This window comes from Polypterus senegalus, chromosome 5 (assembly GCF_016835505.1).
Source record: "Polypterus senegalus isolate Bchr_013 chromosome 5, ASM1683550v1, whole genome shotgun sequence".
In the NCBI taxonomy this organism is placed as follows: Eukaryota; Metazoa; Chordata; class Cladistia; order Polypteriformes; family Polypteridae; genus Polypterus; species Polypterus senegalus.
The window spans coordinates 81,861,653-81,883,772 of NC_053158.1; the positions used below are offsets into that span (position 1 = coordinate 81,861,653).

At 40.5% G+C, this 22,120-nt stretch overlaps 1 protein-coding gene across 1 annotated transcript in view; it reads right to left on the reverse strand.

Annotated features, from left to right (window-relative positions):
* retreg1 (reticulophagy regulator 1) overlaps positions 1-21,880 on the reverse strand; it is a 102,626-nt gene extending 80,746 nt beyond the window's left edge. The window contains exons 1-2 of the mRNA XM_039754890.1: positions 21,599-21,880; positions 9,002-9,108 (exon numbers count right to left, since the gene is read on the reverse strand). Of these exons, the coding sequence (XP_039610824.1) occupies positions 9,002-9,108; positions 21,599-21,780 (289 nt within the window). The 5' untranslated portion in view covers positions 21,781-21,880. The remainder of the gene's footprint in view (positions 1-9,001; positions 9,109-21,598) is intronic.
* Positions 21,881-22,120: the final 240 nt, after the last annotated feature.

Genomic DNA, 22,120 nt, shown 5'->3' on the forward strand with positions numbered 1-22,120 from the left:
TACATATATATACCACATATATATACAGATCTACATATATATATACATATCTACATATTGTGAGCTGGAGGGCTGATCGCACCCCAAGAAGATACGGACGCCCCTGGGAAAACCACAGAGCCCGAAACACGGACTACCCTCGCATTGCTCATTAACCTTGCACTATAACGCGCGATACAAGAAGCGTCTTTACGATAGGCGCAGCAAGCTCCGTGAGTTCAAACCTGGCGATCGTGTTTTGATACTGGTTCCCTCGGATCCACACAAATTCTTAGCTAAGTGGCAGGGCCCCGCCATTATTGAGGAGCGTGTGAGTCCGGTAAATTACAAGGTTAGAATACCGGGCCGGCGCAAACCATTCCAGATTTTACACATTAACCTCCTGAAGGAATGGCACGACCGACAAGAGGTTAACACTTCCTTGGCTGCTGTTTCTCAGACCGATGTTACCATTGGTAACGATCTTACTGACACGCAAAAGACAGAACTGTTAACTTTGATAGAACGGAACACTGATGTCTTTTCGGATTTACCAGGCAAGACTAACATCACAGAACATAAAATTACCACTGAACCTGAAGTTCGCGTACAGATGCGGCCGTTTCGGATACCGGAAGCGCGGAATATTGTGCGCGAAGAGGTAAAAAAGATGCTGGCACTGGGTGTAATTCGTGAAAGTAGAAGTGACTGGTGCAGCCCAGTCGTGTTAGTCCCAAAGCAAGACGGTTCGGTTCGGTTCTGTATCGATTTCAGACGCTTGAATAAGGTCTCTAAATTTGATGCTTATCCCATGCCCCATGTTGATGAACTGTTAGAAAAACTGGGACAGGCGAGTTATATCTCCACGCTAGATCTGACGAAAGGCTATTGGCAAGTGCCTTTAGAGGCTAGCAGTTGTGAGAAAACGGCATTTGCGACTCCTGACGGACTCTATGAATTTACAAGACTTCCATTTGGTCTTCACGGGCACCTCTGACTTTTCACGCATGATGGACCAGATTCTGCGTCCTCACTCTGAATATGCTGGGGCATATCTTGACGATGTCGTGATTTTCAGCAATGATTGGCAAACACACTTAGAGCGGCTTCTAGCCGTTCTTGGGAGCTTGAAACAGGCTGGCCTTACTGCTAACCCAAAAAAATGTAAACTGGGCATGTCCGAAACTCATTACTTAGGTTATTCAATGGGCAAGGGTCTACTTAGACCACAATTAAGGAAAATAGAAGAAATGCTTGCTTATCCGAGACCTGGGACACAGAAACAGGTACGCGCCTTTCTCGGGCTTGCTGGATACTACAGAAGATTCATCCCAAATTTTGCACATAGAGCCGCTCCCCTTACAGAACTTACTAGAGGCAAGAAAAACCGTCCTATCGTATGGACAGAAAATTGCGAACGCTCCTTCAGCGATTTAAAAAAAGCATTGTCTTCTTACCCGGTTCTTAGAAACCCGGATTTCACAAAAGATTTTATCTTGCAAACAGACGCAAGCGCGTTTGGTGTGGGCGCAGTGTTGTCTCAGATTTTTGATGGAGAGGAACATCCAATCACATATTTAAGTAGGAAATTATTACCCAGGGAGCGTAATTATTCTACAATTGACAAAGAATGCTTGGCAATAAGGTGGGCTGTGGAAGCACTTTGATATTACTTGTGGGGACGAAACTTCACTTTGGTAACTGATCATGCTCCACTCCAGTGGTTGTACCGACAAAAAGATACAAACTCTCGTCTAATGAGATGGTTTCTGGGTTTACAACCTTATAGTTTCACAGTTAAGCATCGACCAGGTTCGGAACACGTCAACGCAGATGTATTATCACGACTACATGAACATGAACTTGGTACAGAGAGTCGCTTGATTCACACGAATGTGAATAAAGCTGAGGGGGAGGGTGTGAGCTGGAGGGCTGATCGCACCCCAAGAAGATACGGACGCCCCTGGGAAAACCACAGAGCCCGAAACACGGACTACCCTCGCATTGCTCATTAACCTTGCACTATAACGCGCGATACAAGCCTCGCGCGGTACTCCGCCGACTTAAAAAGCCGTGCGCAGCACCTGTCGGTTTTGTTATTGATTTCTTTTGCTTTTTCTCTCTCTCTCAGACTGCCTCTGCTCCTGACGCGTTTACATTCGAAGAAGAAGAAACTCATGTAACCTTTAATTGAAAGACGAAACAGCCATCTTTGTCAAGGAGCAAGTTTGAAGTGGCAAATGTTTGTTTGCAGTGCTTGAATAAAATTCCTTCTTTTTTTTCCACGATCCCGAGTGTCTCTGTGCAAATCTGTGACCCAAGTGTGACAATATACACACACATATATATATACATGTCCACATATATATATACGACATATCCACATATATATACACATATATATACATAGCTACATATATATATACTGTATATAGCAAAATCCCAGCACTTCGCAGCGACGAAGAACTGCTTTTAAATTTTTATTAAGAACAAAAGAAAACCTTTTTAAACTGAGGGAAAATATACCAATAACTATCTGTTAAGGATCTCTTTGTATACCACGTTGTCAGTTCAGCACTCCAGTTGTAATATGACCAAGCTGTGCACTGAGCTTACTTTTGAGAATGCAACGTATAGTTTTGTCCAGGAGGAAAGCAATGTTGCCTCAAATCAATGGCAACCTTTTGTAGGGTGTGTCCCTGAGACTTATTAATTGTCATCGCGAAGCAGAGCCTTACTGGAAATTTGAGGCATTTCAATTGAAATGGGAGATCAGAGGGTATAACGGTGATGCGAGGAATACATTCAGAGTGTGGCGCTCTGCTGTTTTTTTGTGTAGCTGCCTTCACACAGCTTCTCCGCTGCTTTATAAACTAATGCCATATAAGGCTGTCGTTTCTCCTTGCTTCGCGGTTCTGTACTGTTTTATTGTTCGTTTATTACGATTCTTATAGTTATTGTGTAGCTATTCGAGACTTACTTTACTGTTCAGGTACCTATTTCCTATATTTAATACTGCTGCTTGTACGCTATTTTTTGTTTGTTTATTACAATTATAGATATTTATTGATTCCCTTCTTTAACTGACTGCCCTTCTCATATAAGGCGCTCCGCTGTTTTTTTATGAAGCAGCCTTTACACAGCTTCTCCACTGTTTTATAAACGAATGATATATAAAGCCATCCTTTTTCCTTGCTTTGCCAAGTAAGCCGCCTTTTTATTTAATCCACGGGTTCTCTGCTGTTTTATTGTTCGTTTATTACGATTATTATAGTTCTCTTTATATATCACGTTGTCAGTTCAGCACTCCGGTTGTAATATGACGAAGCTGTGCGAGCTCATTCTTGAGAATGCAACGTGTAGTTGTCCAGGAGAAAAGCAATCTTGCCTGAAATCAATGACAACCTTTTGTTGGGTCTGTCCCGGAGACTTCTTACTTCTCATCGCGAAGCGGAGTCTTACTGGAAATTGGAAACATCTGAATTGAAATGGGAGATCAGAGGGTATAAAGGGGATGCGAGGAATACATTGAGTGTGGAGAAACTCTAGAGACAGCGTGTGTATTAACTTGTGGATTTTTTTGTGAGTATTTGGTGGCAGCGTGACGAAGTTGCTTCTCCAGGACCACGTTAGCTGTGGAGCTCAGCTCGGAGCATATTCTTTTCCTACCTTGTCAATTGTGTAATGCGTTTTTTGAACAGGTTTGATGCATGGAAGTGATCACTCATACTGCGTTCAGTCAGTTCACGTGAGCTGCTCTCTTGTGTGATGTTGCGATGTCCACGGCTTTATTTAATGTTAGCTAAGTCCCGGCACTTAAAAGTTTTTCGCTACAGCAATTTTAACTCTGTTACAAAGTGGTCCAAAGTCTCGTTTATACCTCATGTCTTCTCATTAAACTTGTATCTTGCGAATAAAGTATTCGGCGTTTTTCTTCAGCGCTCTTTGGGAGCTCTTCCTCCTTTTCTACGTACTGCGGTCACAGTCAGTTCACGTGATTACATGGGAGGTGTGAAGATGTCACACGCAGCTCCGCCCCCGACGGCCATCAAGCTAACGTCCATTACAGTATATGGAGAAAAATAGGTTCCAGTTATGACAATTACGTGTAGAATTTCAAAATGAAACCTGCCCAACTTTTGTAAGTAAGCTGTAACGAATGAGCCTGCCAAATTTCAGCCTTCTACCTACACGGGAAGTTGGAGAATTAGTTATGAGTCAGTCAGTCAGTTAGTCAGTGAGGGCTTTGCCTTTTATTAGTATAGATAAGGCTTGGAAGGAGACGAGACGTGATTTTCTGTGATACACTTTAACGTCCCACGAGACAAGGCAGTAAGACAAAAGGATAGCTGCTGTACAGGCTTTTAAATGTTTGAAGTGGCGCAGCAAGCCAACAGCTGATCGAGCAAAGAGGAGGTAAAAAAAAAAGTATTTGTTTTCCATTGTACAGTATCACAATTTAAAAGGGGGTTTTGGAGGAGCGACCACATCTCCTTAGTGTGTGTTCAAGCCCCCTCTTCACAATTTGAGCAGCAGAAATGCAAAGTGGATGGCCCATAGCATGCCCCGGGGGCAAGGGTAGGGGGTGGGCAAGCGAAGCGAGCAGGGGGAAAAGCCCCCTAGTACTTTCACAAAATGTATGATGGAGATGAAGTATTCGTAAAAAAATATGCTGGTCTCAACTTCAAATAATGAAATTTCTTCAGTTTAGTACTTAAAGCTGGTGGTACTGTATTGCCTTGCTGTATTAATCACAGAGGCACTGCACTTAAAAAGCAACCAGACACAAATCTGAGAATCTGAGTACCACAGTTTCTAAATATTAAACCACAAAAGGACTTTCTGAGTTCTTTCAATATTAATCTGACTCCTGGTCCACTCTAAAAGGACTAAGAGTGATGGATGACCTCATTAAAGTGTTGTGTTTCTAGTATAGTACTAGGAGGGCACGCTTATTTTCCTTCAGCCAAAGGCACCAGCTCACCCATGCTCTAAGAAAATAAAGCCAAAAATATAATCGGAAAATATTCCACGTAAGGTATTCATAAACAGTTAAAAAAGCAAGAAAGAAAATTTTTAAAATAATGCATTAAACAATTCACATGCTACCAGCATGCTTCTGTCTATTAAAGCAGCAGGACACCTTTTTCAGTAAAACAAACACACATCAATGATTAATAAAGTAGCTGCACTGACCCTTACAAAAAAGCACTGGAAATGATAATCGCCTGTTCAGAAATGACAAATATGGCCATTGAAGCATGTAATGTGGTATAAAGTGCGGAGGTTTTTGTTGGATTTACTGCCCTCTTCCAAGAAATCTACCCATTGCTCACTAAATCTCGGAGTCTGAAAAATTATTCACCTTGTCTTTGTCAGAAATCTTGAAACTGAATGTTCTATTAACCTGAATTCTGAATCCCATGCTTTGGCTTTAGTCAAAATTAATTTCACTTTAAAAATCTCTGGGCATAGTCTTTGTATTTTTTTGTCCTAATAATTCTAAATCATTGTTTTGGCTTTTGAAAACTCTTAGCATTAGTGTATCAGTGGTGTAAAAATATGTTAAAAAGTGTAACTTTGTATGTTTTGAGAATCAAACCTGCTGAATAAATTGCTTTATGAAGGGCTCTGGCTAAAGAAACATGAAAGGTGGTGTATTTAGTCAAGATTGATTTATTGACCATACATTTGTAAAAGACAATTCATTTTCATCCATACTTGATCCAAATCTGCTTTGTCTGCTCTGGAACACAAGTGATATTTAATTCTTTTGATGGATTTAGATTTCTAGTGGACCAGGTATTCCCTTTTATCACTTCTACTGAAACAAGACAACACTAAGTATGTGGCGCTACTTCTTCAGACACGCAAGTTAGGTGAACTGGCAATAATAAATTGCCCCTAATGTGTGCTTGGTGTGTGGGTGAGGATTCACTCTGTGATGGCCTTGTGCCTTGTGCTAGCTATGATAGACTCCAGCCCCCCGTGACCATGGTCTGGATTAAGAGAGTTAGAAAATGACATGACACTAGATATCCAAACTTTTTTAAGCCAAGAGATCCACCTTCCAAAAATGTTGTAACACACAGTCAGGTCACCTCCAGTAATAGAAGTGCAATGCTGTGAAGCTGTTCATGATCTTGGATTTTAGTTTCTACTAACAGCAGCCTCATAACACGATTCTGGATAACTGCAGATCTACAGTATTATTTAAGGCAAATGTTTAAGTCTAGCAGACTACTGAAGCACGAGTGATCAGACGGCATGTGATAGCCGTAGGCTGGGGTACTCAATTTATTTTCTTGACATACCATCTCCAGGAATTGAAATGCTTTGAGTCACCATTTTTTTGGTCTTAAATTATTAAGTACTGATCTCTTACTAAAAGTTATATTTCTTTAACTCACCTCCCTAATAATTGCATTTGGACATTGTTCACATGAGATTGACATTTATTATTTATTATTGATATTTTTTTGTGTGGGTCTGTGTTTTTTCATTTTCCATGTGTATGCCAAATGTTTTTTAATTAATTGTTTTTGATATAAAAAGGAGTGTGATTAGATGGGGAATAAAAAAAGTTTTCAATATTAACATTTGCAAAACGTATATACCTGTAGTTACATATGAATCCAGATCAAAAGTAGGAGAAAAGTAATTCACAAGTTACATACAACTTATGGTCAAAAAACAGAGGACAACAGCTCACAAATGGTTGCAAGCCAATGCAAAGGCTGATTCTGCTCCATATGTGCCCATATCTCTTTCCAGGTTCAGCTTTTCCCTGCATTTATTTTTTTTAAGGAAGGACAAAGGTTACTGGACATTGGTGACTCTGTCTGAAACAGAAGCTTCGCACTGCTGATTAATATTAATAACAACTAGGAGGTTTTGCCCCCTGCCCGCTTCTCTCGTCAAACCCCCGGCCTGTACTACGCCCTAGCTTCTTGGCAGTTCTGCCACTCACATATGGGGATGTGGATGTACAATTTAAACTGATTTTCATGGGAATTGTTACATATGCATCAACGCAACGTATAACTTCCCGTGATTGAATTTCATTTCTTTCTCTCTATTAAATAAAACGACTTTTTCGAATGTTTGGCTCTTGTGATTAGTTAATTGTCTTTGCAAAAGCTATTCTAACTGTAAACTGTAAGCGTTTTAATATGAATGGCATATCAAGATCTCCTTTGTTGTCTAATGTTATCCGTAGAAAATGTACTACATTAGCTTTCTTGGAATTATCCTTTTTTCTACAGCAATTCATGTATTTTAAGAACAGACATTGTTAACGGTTTTAGATATTCTTTGGGATATTGTAAGCTGTTGTTTTCATCTTCCGCACGATCATAACCAACTGTTTCAGCATAGTGTATTGATATGCATTTAACCAATTTGCCGTGTAACTTCGATATTTTTGGACACATTTGACCAATTTGATGTGTAACCGATTGACATTTTTGGCATTAATTCATTTGATTTTCTCGTTTCTCTGTGCTAGGATTGTGCGTGTACTCATTTCTTATGTTGATAACCCTTCGTGACTAAATTCTTCAATAAGATTTGGACATAATACATCTTCATTAATTGGGAACTTAAAGTGAGGAAAGCGTTAAAATGTGTAAGAGCTGAGAGAGCAGGAAGTGTGTCTGACAAAAGCATTCACACAAATGAGATTTAAGGTATTGTTTGAAAATGTTTGAGAGGAGGGCGTGACTTGAAAAAATGTCTCGGCTTGCAGGACTTCAAAAAAATCATTTCTCGTCGAACGATTTTTTTATACAATAGGGAGATAAAAATGAAGGTTAAATGCATCTATTTTACTTTTAATAGTTGTCAACATCCTCATCTTCCTCATTATATATTCTTCTGCATTAATCTGCCAGTTTCTAAAGCAGTTCTGTAATTAATAATACAGCAAACAGACAGAAAGTGAAAGGCACTCTGCAAACTGCTTGTGTTGAGGTGCTACAATGTACTCTTTGGTAGAAAACATTTGGGCTTGGCTTGTCTTTGCTGAGAAGTCTTTATTTCTAGTGGTGAGGTGGGGAGTGAGAGGGAGCCCAACAGGCATGAATTTTCAAGGGCAGTGAACACGGAATAGAAGAATGGTGTCGGGAGAGTGAGCCAGAGGTGGAGACTCCTACATGGAGCACTGAGAGATGGAGCTGAAGACTCGGGTTTGGCTACTGTGTAACTAACAGTCCTTTTTTCTCCTTCTCTGTTCCTCCTTTTTTGTGTTTCCTCACGCATCACTGGACAGCAGCTTAGTTACTATACTGCCTGAGTACTGTACCACTGGTCTAGAACTATACTGACACAGGACTACTTTCAGTTATGTTTATTTATAAACTATGTGAGGCAATTTAAACACAATCTTCAAATTTGAGATGTATTTGTTAATTTCTTTAGAATGTCGACCTTGCCAGGAGTGTCGTGGCTCCCCCAAATGGTTGCAGCCTGCAGTATGAAAACCACTGCCCTAGAATGTCTACATGAAGACAGAAAAAGAGGTAAATATCCATATTTCTCAATACAGGGCAACATTAAGATTTTTTTTTGAGTGTGTTCCTGAGTAGCTAGTGTGAAGTTCCTAACTTTATAAGATCATTTTTCTCTGACATTAAATACTATTTCACAGTGTAGTGTAAAATGTGCACATTGACATACAATAATATTACTATGAACAGGTGAAACAACACCATGCACAACTCTCTCTGGCAACAGTAACATGCATTGTTTTGTCATATGCAGTGACTGTAATTTGAATTCAAATAAGACATGCCAGGTAAGGTGGGTTATCAGCACTAAATAGTCCCTACTGGGTGTGTGGTGTGTGTGAGTATGTTCCCCTGCAATGGAACTGGCACCCTGTCCAGGGATTGTTGTCCCTGCCTTGCACCCTACCCTGGCTGGGATAGGCTCCAGTCTCTCATGTTCCAGCTCAGGATTAAGCAGGTTTAAAAAATAGTATAGCATTTTTAACACAAGCAGGAAGGAATTACTTGTTTCTTACCTCTAGCTCTGGAAAGTGCAAATTCCTTCACAATTTGCACCATCACTAAGGCAAGAAATGCCAATGTAATCAAGTAATACACCCTCCAGGAAGATAGTGCCACAAACCTGCAAGAATTAAATAGAAAAAGATGTCATTGCTTCTGAATTGCAGACTAACCCATACTTTTCAAACATTCACGCTCCTCCCAAGTCTCATAGACATGCAGATTCGAGCGATTAGTGACTCAAAAGTAGCCAGGAATGAGTAAGCATGGGTGTGTGATTAAGCAATGTGTGTACGTCAGGGAACTGGCAACCAATCCAGGTTTGTTTCCTGCTGTGGGACTCATATGGCCAGGGTGGGCTTCAGCTCCCACAGCTCTAAACAGTTACAGTTTAGAAAAGGAGTCAGTTAATAAAATGCTGTGTCCCTGTCACTAAAGGCTTGCTTTGTCCTGTAGTATAAAGCTTTTACTGCAGACAAAGAAAGAGACGAAGACTGGATCAGTACGGCAGTTCAAACTGTCATAGCCTCTTGTTAGTCATACAGGCAGGTATTTTGTTTACTGAATCTGCACAAGAACATCCTGTTACATCTGTTTTAAAATAGTAACCCTGAATGAAAACTGCAGCTTTTACAGTATTATTTGGTAGCATGTCACATCCCCAGTCTCATGTGTTTCCTTGTTAATTATATTCTGGAACAGGAAGTTAAAAAAATAGTTAACTAACAAAGGAAGTTATCATTTCTTCTTATTCTCTCAGCAAGTCAGATGGCTCAAATTTACCTTTTCTTGATGCTGTATAGCCTTATACATTCTTGACCTTGACTTCTACAGTATTTCACTGCCTTCACAGCACTTTTTGCTACCTCTTCACATTCTACACATTCTGTCACCCAAGTTATGCACACATCACCCATATTAAAAATGGTGCCTTGATAACACTGAGAACAGACTGTTAGTTCAGTGCTTGTTGAGAATGACTCCCCTATTATTATTTTAAGTGTTTTCTACAGTTACTGTTTTTTAGGTAAGGATCACAGCAAGTCATTTCAAATTGCAGTAGTTATAATCAAAAAACGGAACCAATCGTGACCGGGAGGCCGTCTATGGTAGAGCTGTTAGTAATTATTTGTTGATAATGAAAAATATGACATGACATTAACATGTTAGTGTCACTCACAAAGGGCGATGAGCTCTACAAAAGGCTGTACATAAACCTAAACAACCAACATTCCACATATATACCAATTCATTCAATTATGGAAGTCAATTACACTTATTAGAAAAGAAGTCAGAGTACACAGTTAGCAAAGAGCATAGGAAGAGGAAATAACATTATTTGTGCCAAAATTAAATGCAGTCCAACATGTTAAGTATGCTGAAATGCAATGCATTTGCAAGTGGGCTGATTCATTTTGGCCTGGTTTTATTGTGCCATAATTAAAAACAACAACCAAATGACTGATTACTTTTCACTACAGCATCCAATGTTTGTGTTACTTTAAAATACAATACAAAAGCGCATTCCATTATAATTCATTTCCATAGATTGCATCATAACTAAAAGCAAAGCAGACATATTGCATTTTGCTTAGCAACTGCTTCATGTGCATTGCATTTCAAATGGAGAACATGCTTTAATCGTGTAATCAAATGACCATTCAGCATCAAAATGTGGGGCTGACTAGTACCTGGGACTCAATGATGGCCTGTCACCCTAATGCCATGTTAAAATGTGCACCAAAATGCTGTGTCACAAAAATCCCAACAATGCAAACACACTGGACTTTGCTTTTAGCGAATACTCTCTGAAATGCTATGCAGCCTTACCAGGCTCCACGGGTTGTGCTGGTTACGACACTAAACGTTATTACAGAATAAAATGTAATCAAGACAATAAACCTGACATGATTAATTACAAAATGTACAGCAAGTATTTCACAGAAAAAAGGGAAAGCTAAAACGTCTTGAGAAAACATTTTCATGCTAAGTGAAGAGTAGGAGTCAGTTAATAAATGCTTCATTTTGAACATGCCCATTCCAGACTTAAGGAATGCATATCTCACATTTCAGCTTAACAGCACTGGGTCCATTAGTTACACTGTAAAGGATTCCATATCTACTGAAAGCATTTGCTGGGCCTGGCCCATGACGCCTGTCCAAGTATTTTAACATCTGTAGCCTAAATATGGCCTATGCTGTTATTGCAAACTGACCACTTTTGTGTCTGACTGTAAATATGGACAATTTTTCATCTAAAAAAGCTGAACAAACCTATAAAAAGAGGGTGTGTTTATTTGTGAACAAAACATACAAATATATTGAAATATGTAAAATGTTTCCAACATGACAGACATATAATAAAATAGAACATCACTGTAAACATTAACATATGAAAAAAATTCACCATGACAAAGACATGATAATGTGAAGGCCTTTTCTTTGGTTTGCAAAATTAACGTAGATATAAACAGGCAGTTGCACAGGCAACAGATTCAGGACTCAGAACTACAATGTACTCGACAGTTTACACAAACAGCCAGAAACAAAGAAGTGGTTTGGGCTTCTTAAAGGAGCTAATATTTTACCATTTCAAGCATTATGATTTTAGCAAAGGTTGGGTACTATAACTTAGATTAGATAAACTATACTAATCCCATTGGGAAATCCAGATGCATACAGCAGCAGAAACATAAAAAACTAGGATGCAGACTCTCAGGACAGGCGATACAGCCAATGAATTGATAAATAAATACATAAAAATAAGTAAAAGTGCAGATATTTCAAAATAAACTTAACAAGTACATCAGGAGGAAGAATTGAATTGCCTGACAGCACTGGGCAGAAAAGACCCCCAGAGGCATTTCTTGGCCGAATGAGTCTGTGGCAAAAGTGCTCCAAGAAAATCCCAAGAGGGGATTTTTCATGATGGTATCTGATTTTGCCTCCATCCTCATTTCCAAAGCAGCTTCCAGTGTGTCCAGGGTTCTTCTTGTGATGGTGTAGGCTTTCCTGATACGTTTGTTCAGGCATTGTGGTTCTTTTGTCCTTAGGTGGCTTGACTGCAGTACAGAACAACACACTGTCTACTACAGACTGATATAATATTTCCAGCATACTTGCTGTACACATCAAACGACCCGATTCTCTTTAGGAAGTACAGTCTGCTCCAGCCCTTCTTGAACAGCTCCACTGTGTTCTCAGACCAGTCCAGTGGATTTTTCATGTGAACCCCCAGGTGCTTGTAGCTTTGCACCACTTTCACATCCTCCCCATGAATGGTGACTAGTCTCAGAGGCTCCTTGACACACCATAAGTCGATCACCAGCCCTGTTGTCTTACTGATACAAGTGGTTCTTCCTGCACACAAGAAGAAGTCCCCAACAACCTTCTTGTACTCTGACTCATCTCCATTATTAATGCAGCCTATGATGTACGAGTCATGTGAAAATTTCTGTAGATATGAAGCACTGGTATTGTAAGGGAAGTCGGGATGGATGGATGTTTGTTATTGCAATGACGGCAGTCCACTGGCTTTGAGTCAAGTTAACTAAGGAAATACTAAACAATATTAATATTTTTAGATAGATAGATAGATAGATAGATAGATAGATAGATAGATAGATAGATAGATAGATAGATAGATAGATAGATAGATAGATAGATAGATAGATAGATAGATAGATAGATAGATAGATAGATTTCCAGCAGCAGCATACTGATAAAAACAGTATTAATTAAACAGTGATAAAAATGCAGTACAGTATAAGTTAATAAATGCAAGGTGGAGAGTGTGAGGCAGGTATAACATTCAATAATCTTGTATAATGTTAATGTTTACCCCGCCGGGTGGAACTGAAGAATCGCATAGTGTGGGAGAAGAACAATCTCCTCAGTCTGTCAGTGGAGCAGGACAGTGACAGCAGTCTGTTGCTGAAGCTGCTCCTTTGTCTGGAGATGATCCTGTTCAGTGAATGCAGTGGATTCTCCATGATTGACAGGACCCTGCTCAGAGCCCATCACTCCACCACGGATGTCAAACTGTCCAGCTTCCGTGCCTACAATAGAGTCTGCCTTTCTCACCAGTTTGTTAAGGCGTGAGGTGTCCCTCTTCTTTATGCTGCCTCCCCAGCACACCACCGCGTAGAAGAGGGCGCTCGCCATAACTGTCTGGTAGAACATCTGCAGCATCTTATTGCACATGTTGAACAACGCCAGTCTAAGGAAGTATAGTCGGCTCTGTTCTTTCTTGCACAGAACATCAGTATTGGCAGTCCAGTCCAATTTATCATCCAGCTGCACTCCCAGGTATTTCTAGGTCTGTACCCTATACACACAGTCACCTCTGATGGTCCGTGAGGGGCCTGGGCCTCCTAAAATCCACCACCAGCTCTTTGGTTTTGCTGGTGTTCAGGTGTAAGTTGTTTGAGTCGCACCATTTAACAAAGTCCTTGATTAGGTTCCTATACTCCTTCTCCTGCCCACTCCTGATGCAGCCCATGATAGCAGTGTCATCAATGAACTTTTGCACGTGGCAGGACTCCGAGTTGTATTGGAAGTCTGATGTATATAGGCTGAACAGGACCGGAGAAAGCAAAGTCCCCTGTGGCGCTCCTGTGCTGCTGACCACAATGTCAGACCTGCAGTTCCCGAGATGCACATACTGAGGTCCATCTGTAAGACAGATTTATATGCAGGTATGAGCTGTATCTAATTATGGTCTGATCAGCCTAAAAGTGTCAGCATATAATAAGGATGTAAGCCCACCCCGAGCAGCTCAGCATTCAGGTTGCACATTTGTGCTTTAGTTGTAATTTCTTTGGGATTGCGCCATTTTTCTTTCACAAACATGGCAAGCCCACCTTCCTTCTTCTTGTCACTTTCGCATCTGCTTCTGTCCGTCCACACGATTTTAAATCCATCCGATGCAACAGTGGAGACTGATGTTTCATCTCTAAGCCACGGCTCAGTAAAGCACACCGGACTGCTGAGTTGGTTTTTAATCTTTTGGCTCCTGATCAGTGCTGACAGCTCATCCATTTTATTCGCCAGCAATCTTACATTGCCCATGATAATAGAAGGCAGGTGGATCTGTACTGTCTTCTCTTGTGGTGGGAGTCGGGCTCCTGCTTTCTTTCCACGGTGTCTATGCAGTAAATGTACTGGCAGCCTGGCAATTAGACCTGACACTTTAGGAGACAAAGGGTGCAGGTCCAGCAGTTGCTGTCTTGTGTAAGTAAGGGTGATGTTTACAGTTTTCCATGTTATCCAACATGGCAGCACTGGAAGTATTGTATAATGAATAAAGTGTAGAAAAGTGGCACTGTGGGGTAATGTTACCACCTCACTTGTACAACAATGTCCTCAAATAGTCGAGCTGGTGCTTATTATGCACCATAACCCTGAATGGATTAAAAACCTAGGTGGTATAATGCCAATCCCTTGGTACATCCAACAGGAATGTGGCAAATACAGTCATTCATTATAGCCTCCTCAACACAATACACGACCACTGTGGTCAGATGGACTGCTAACACAAAAATCACACAAGTGAAGTGTGTTTTAATTTGAAATGCGTTAGAAAATGGTGCCAGGATTTTCAAGTCAGACTGAATGATTAATAAAAATAATAAGTTTAACTTATTAATATTAAAAAAAAACCAAGCCTTTTAACTTCATATTTAAAGTAATAATTAAGCAATAATTACTCCATGTCTAATCAGCTGCAATGATATCCTTTTAGATAGATAGATAGATAGATAGATAGATAGATAGATAGATAGATAGATACTTTATTAATCCCAAGGGGAAATTCACATAATCCAGCAGCAGTATACTGATATATTGGCATTTTTAACAGAAAGTGTCATCACAAGAAATGCAGGTCAAATTAATATTTGAAATATCATGAGTGTGACCATTTAAGGTGTGTTTACAGAACCTAAAATCAAAAGGATTAGGGAAGGGGCTGTACAAAGTGCCAGGGTTACAGTATAACATATTCATCTGTTTCCTCCGTGGTTGACCTATGACCTCCCCCCACCCCCGATTAGCTCAACCTATAAATACTCCGAGAATTCACCTCAAGCTACTTCATTCTTCCCTGACTCTTTCTCTTGGCAGTTGGCTTGTGCTCAAGCCTTTTTTCTAGCAAGTACAACATAATAAATGGGATTTTGGCTACTTGGGAGCTCAACTCTTTTTATCTGTTCATTGTTTTACAAGATATACCTTAAAATGAATTTAAATGTAGCTCAAAGGCAGTAATGCAACCGACTACAGCACAAATATCAATTTAATGTGATTTTCGAGTAGTTCCCATGTTTCCTTTTCTACTTTTTGTGAAAATCTTAATACAGTACTTAGCTCTTTTGCTGTTCAAAACATATGTAATGGTCTGTCTCAATTAAGATAGATAAGTAATGTAAAACAGTTATCATCAATTGGCCAAAGAGTTCAGTATCTGTACGAGAGTGGATGACAAAGACGTTTGTCACGTTGGTGTAATGGTGTATGATGCTAACACCGCTATGTGTATAGACCAATTCTGCATTAAAGGGCTTGGCGCAGTCACCAAAAGTATGAATTTAAAGGATTTACTACTGTAAAGATGACATACATTTGGGTGAAGAAGCATTAAATACATTTCAATATAAGCAGTTTGATATTCTGTACTGGATTTCAAGGATGATAACTGCCCCACTTATGAACATGTCACCAAAAAAACTGTTCCAAATACATAAAGGCAAAGTATTGTCATAGCACCACAGACCTACTACGGAAATAATAAGTGAACAAAAGCATCTATTAGTATAATTATTCTACTAGTTTTGTTACAATATTTAGAACATTAAAACAAACTAGAGGAGAACAGGCCATTCAGCCCAAGAAGCCCATCAATCCTATACCAACCTAATTTTAATGAGATCATGTTGAACTTTAAAGGTCCCTAAAGTCCACTACTACCTACCAGAACATTTTTGTAATGTATATCATATGTCTATGGTTCTTTGGGTGAAGAAAAACTCTGTAATGTTTCTGTAAAATCAACCCTTAAAATGTTTCATTTCTGTCATTGTCCTTCCAAAACAATTTATTGAAAAGTAATTAGCTGGGACCCATTGTACCAATTTCTTCCATAATTGTAAATACTTGTCACCCATGTGGCATAATTCATATATTAAATATCCAGTTGTATGCTCACAACGTCCCAAACCTCAATCCCATTTGAACACACTCTCTAGCCACTCATGGTAAGATTTTCTGGAAGTGTTTTTTTAACAATATTTAAACAAACATGCATAGATGTCAGGGACATTGTGAGCATACATCTGGGTATCTGACATATGGGCTCACTCCCACGATCCATGTCAGTTTTGACTTGCCCATCTTTTACATCTTGACAATGTAAATGAAAAAACAAAGCACTCAGTCAATACCCACAGGCACAAGGGGGTAGCATGCAAATGCCACAGAGGCAGTACTGGAGTATGGGATTAAGATCCACACTACAAGTGCTACACTGCTGAATCTATGTAGTTGTGGACTTGTGAGGCTGCAGCAATATCTACTGCACCAGTGATGACACCTTTCAATCCTCTTTTAACAGTTAGGATTCCCAAGAATCAGTGTCAGCTTTATACTGTCACCAATAGTTGTTTTCCCGTAACATAACAGAAAATAACATAACCTTCTCAAATCCGCTTAACCTATTCAGAAGTCTACCCTGGTGGCATAAGGTGCCAGTCCATGGCAGGGCACACACAGCCACACTCGGACTCACACAAAGCCAGTGAGGAAACTTCAGTTAACCTAAACTGCACATCTTTGGAGTGGAGGAAGAAAATCTGTGTAGAGACGGGCAACAAATACTGCAGAAAACAAGCAGTTGGTTGAGTTACAGCCACGGATGCAGGATGATTTATGAATAAGCTAAACACACTTAGCAGGCAGACAAGTGCCATGTTAGGGTCAGGGTGCTCCCACATTCACACTCAACAGGCTAATTTAGTTTTTCAACAAAACCATTTTTTGATTAATTTCATAGGTCTGTACAAGTGTTCATCAGCGGTATGCATGATGACATTGAACAGCATGCAAAATAAAAATGGTGAGGGCCAAAATGGCCTCCCACTAAGCCTAGCAGATGCCTTTCCTACAGGGAGAATGCTGTTAAAAGAGTCAGCGGCACTTATGAACTAAAATAGGCCCAGCACACTTCAGCTATCAACAGGATGGATCCATGATGTCTTTTACTTCAGATGTCTGAAGAAAGCTTGCGTTACTCCACTTACTTCTACAAGTGCATAGTGGAGGCCATCCACACTGTTTGCATCACATCCCGGTACAGCAACTGCTCAGCTCAAGAATGTAAAGCCCTGCACCGGGAGGTGAAGGCAGCACAGAATGTTAACAACATAAAGCTACCATTTAGACATGACATATACAGAGAGATTCACTTGAAAGAGGCCCTGAATATTCTGTAATAACTCTCTCTAGGACGAAGCAATCTGAAAGAAACAACGTCCAATGTGCTCCTCAGTATATGGAGTTTCAATTAGCCGGGATGCCCCTGCGTCGAAGCAATGAGGTGGGCGCCAGACAGCTGTTGCAACGTTTAACCTCTGTTTGCAACTTTTGGGCGCATACCGCCTGTACCCCTTCAATCAGTCACTCGACTTCTCAACAGGATGGTGGTGTACAGTATTGAGCAGTGTGCCTTCAAGGTGCGAACTTATTGGGTCACCAATTCGTTTAAGCCATGTCAGAATCAACTGGATGATCGTGAGGTTACTTCCAGCAAGATGGAGCAACGTGTCACACGTCAGCAAGTAGCATGGCAGAAACTGAGTCCTTCTTCAGCAACAGGGTACTTTCAAAGGGGCTTTGGCCACCACTGTCACCAGATCTGACACCACCAAACTTCTTCCCCTGGGGTATGCTCAAAGGATAAGTCTATCGGAACAAGCTGTGGAAGATTTGAAGGAAAATATCCAACGTCAAAAAATTGGAGCTATTCCCCCGGAGACCCCTTGCAGATACGTTCGGGAACATTGCGTGCCGTGTTGAAATGTGTCTGGCAGAAAACGGAAACCACTTCCAGCATCGCACGTAATGCAATCAATTACATATACGTCAAGGTATATAGCATATTTTTTTGGTTCAGATTGCTTTATCCTAACTGGAATTACAACCGAATATTCGGGACCTCTTTTGAGTGAATCTCCCTGTACAATACCTGCTGCCTCAGAAAGGCAAACAGATACTTAAAGACCATGGCTATCCCACACGGCCGAATTCAGTTAGGGGAGGACAGAGTAAAGTGTGGGGTACACGGAGTCCAGTTATGTGGTAGAGAGATGATGCTGTAATTGTGTTTGGCTCTTTAAAAGGGGGTTTCCTTAATTTATTTCTTCTTGTTGGTGGAATGTATTAGGGTATCAAATAATGTGGTTCTTATCATATTTAAGGGTATTTTTGATTATCATTATTTTTGCATGTCTTCTTTTTACTTTTTTAACATTCTTGGTTTAGACCTCCTAAATGCAATTTTTGTTGTTTTGGGACTGTGGTCTCAATAAACCTATGTATCACTTTTATATGCCTGATTGGTGCCTCTGCTTTCTTTCGAGTATCCCTGATCAGTTCAGATTCAAACTGCTAGTAGGGTGCAAAGGTAAAAGTCTAACTCTGTGTTCTGTCACAAACACAGTAAATAATGGAACCCTAATACTGTTTCCAGAATAACGGAATCATTTGTTTTTTCCTATAGATCAGGGTTGTCCAACTACGGTCCTGGTGGGCTGCAGATAGAGAGAGAGGCAGACAGACAGACACAGAAAAACAGAGAGATAGATAGATAGATAGATAGATAGATAGATAGATAGATAGATAGATAGATAGAGAGAGAGAGAGACAGATAGAGAGAGAGATAGACAGACAGAGAGAGACAGACAGACAGACAGACAGACAGATAGATAGATAGATAGATAGATAGATAGATAGATAGATAGATAGATAGATAGACAGAGAGAGAGAGAGAGAGAGATAGATAGACAGACAGACAGACAGACAGAGAGAGAGATGCCTATACACACACACTACAGTCTGATACAAAAGGATGACTAAAAAGAAAGAACATTTCTGACTTAACAGTCCCAGTGACACATCATGCAGATGTATTACTGCTGTTGGTATAAAGGACTCCCAGCATAGTTTCTTCACACACTGCTGCTAAATGATTTGTTGGCTGAAAGTCCTCAGTGTTAGTTTATCACAGGCAGGATGCACAAAATTGTTCATAACGTCACTCAGTTTTTTTTAATTCACTCCTTAGACAGTAGCCAAATGAAAATAAAGGATGTGACCAATCTGAAAATGATTACACAAGTAGGCCAAATCATTATTTTAATAGTCTTAAAGATACCAAAATTTTTATTACGTAATTGATAATATTTAGTTGCGTTCTGTGAAGCGCAAGAATGTTAGGCATGTCTCAAGGATGTTAGATTGGCTGCTATTACAGGGAAGTAATTGAGTGTGACACCTGGTGATTAACCTAGTTTCTGTTCACCTTGGAATGGAGGAGAGCCACCTGGAGGACTGATGTAGTCACTTTCCACTTACGTTCCACCATAAGTACCACCGACAACAGCAAGATGGCATCAGTTACAACCAGACCTTGAATGAGCGTGCTACTCTAACAAGGGCTATCCAAACCTTGGCACAGTGACGTGTCCACCATTTATTTTCTTTCATATCTTAAAAATCCATCCGAAAAGATTTGATTGAAGAGGATTGAAGGGGGTTACCTACTAGTATCCCAACTCTTTTTTTGTCTTCCATGGTGTTTTTAGCAGTCAATAAGATTTTGTTCTGAATGTTTTGGAATCATTTCAGTTTTGTTTTTTTTTGTGCAGAGCCTCCTGATTCTCTGGTACGAGAAAATCCACATGTATGATGTATAGTCCAACTTGTCTTGATGTCTAGTCATTCAAGATATCAAACTGTTTAGGATTCCCCCCATATTTTTGGCCGTCTTGTCCAAAAACACACTTACTTTTAGGCGATTTTGGATCATATTGTGCGCAGGAAATTACACCCTTATGATAAAGAGTACACCAGTAGGTGTCTTCAGCAAAAATAATCAGAAGGACTTGAAGTTGTGTTTGCAACATCAACTGCCCCCAGGGGTTCACCCTAAATTGGGATATGAGGGGTCAAAGATCATCAATACTATAGGCATAGGGAGTGTTGTTTTAAGATATTTCAAGGTTGCTGATAACAAATATGGCTAACAGTTTAGTTCTTGTACAGCACAATGCATCCAGGACTCATTTACTCTTATGTAGCAAGACCTTAATAAAGGCTTTTTTTGGTCTTTTCAACAATTATAAAACATCAGCAGACAGATTATTCATCTCTATACAGTGTGGCATATTGGTATGATTGTAAAATTACTTGTTAATATGAAGGATTTACAGGCCTTATACTAAATATGTAACATCAAGAGAAAAGTGTCTCAGTTAAGCCACCTCAGACCACTCCATCTGCTAGAAGGTCAAATTGCACAGATGAATGAACACTTTACTGATGCTTTTTAAGTGTTATGAAGACCCAAGAAAGTGTTTGTTAAGGTCTTGTTACATAATAGTAAAGGAATAATAGATGCATTTTAGCAGTACTAAAGTGTTACCCAAATAAGTATTTCTGATATTTGATTCTTTACCAGTGGTCTTAGCCCTCCAAGAACCACTCCCAAAAGGTTAAAAATGACAAAGTTCAAACATATACCTGTGGAGAATCGTTTTAGACTATTTCTAGGTCAGTGATTTAATTGTTATTTTTTTACTTTTGATCTGTTATCAGGGATCTAGCACTCTATGGCCTTCAATCAGAGGGTGAAAATGGTAGATTTCTATTAGAATCGAGAATATTTTGACTTCAAATATTACACAACTATTCTTGTTTATGATATGCTTTTATCTCGTGAAGTAAATCATATCACATCTAAAGGACGCCCCGAATTAGGACGATTTATACTAATCCTGACTTCCTGTTATAATTGTACACTTGGATGACACCTCACTCTAGGGCACAGCTTTTATTTTTTAATCACTGGCACGTTAAGTGACATCCTAAGGGTCAGGCACTAAACTTTCAGCCTGCTGTTTAAAGACACTCCGCCTAATAAACTGCTTAACGACGTCTTTACATGCAAATCAGCTTCTCACACAGAATCAGGCGCCCAGCAGCCATGTAAACCTCACTGACTTTGGAATCCTCAGCGCACTGCCTGGTATTTTCGTCTCTTTGACGTCTAATTCTGTGGCGCTTTTAAAGCATCTCGGCATAGCACCAGAGTGATAAATGTCCAGGGGGGCACGTGAGGCGTTGGAGGGGCGGCTCGCCAAGTCCTGCACGCGCCGACAGGGTTGCTTTGCGCAGTGGTGGGCTAGTGGGGGCCAGTGGTGCAACTCCCATCCGAGCGCTTCGAGAGCCGCCCTTTAAAATGATACCTTACGCAGACGTGCCTTCAGGAGCGCCGTTAAGTGCAAGGTTATTTCTAACGTTATCTGCCCACCGCCATGCCCAGGTCTCGCAGGTCTCACCAGAAGATCGCGTTGCTGCAGGTGAAGAGAAGCACACCGCGCGCCAGTCTCCTCCACGACAGCCCGGCCGCCCCAAACCACTGGGCTCTTTTGCTTTCCTCTTCCTCCTCGTCGTCGGCACTCCCGTCACAGCCGCGCTCAGCCTGCCTGCCGTCCGGCGCTCCGTTCCCAGCGCTTGCCATGGTCACGACGGTACTGTCGCTCGCTCGAGTCCCGCCGCCCACCTGTCTAGTGCCGCTGCGGCTGCCTGTTATTGTTATTGGTGCGCTGACGTCACCCCGGAGACTACCAAGGTTGTTGGACGAGGGTGACGTCATTGTTTAGCAGCCAAGCAGAGTAGCAGCTGCGGTTAGGCAAGAAGGAAGATGGGCACAGGGCACGCGACGGGTGACGCCCGCCGACAGCCTGTGCAGTTCATTGATTTTAGATATTATTCTCAGGACTTTGAAAATGTTTTTCGGGTCATTATTGTCACGAGTGCAGAAAACCTCTGACTTGTATTTGCTAATTGATATGCAATAC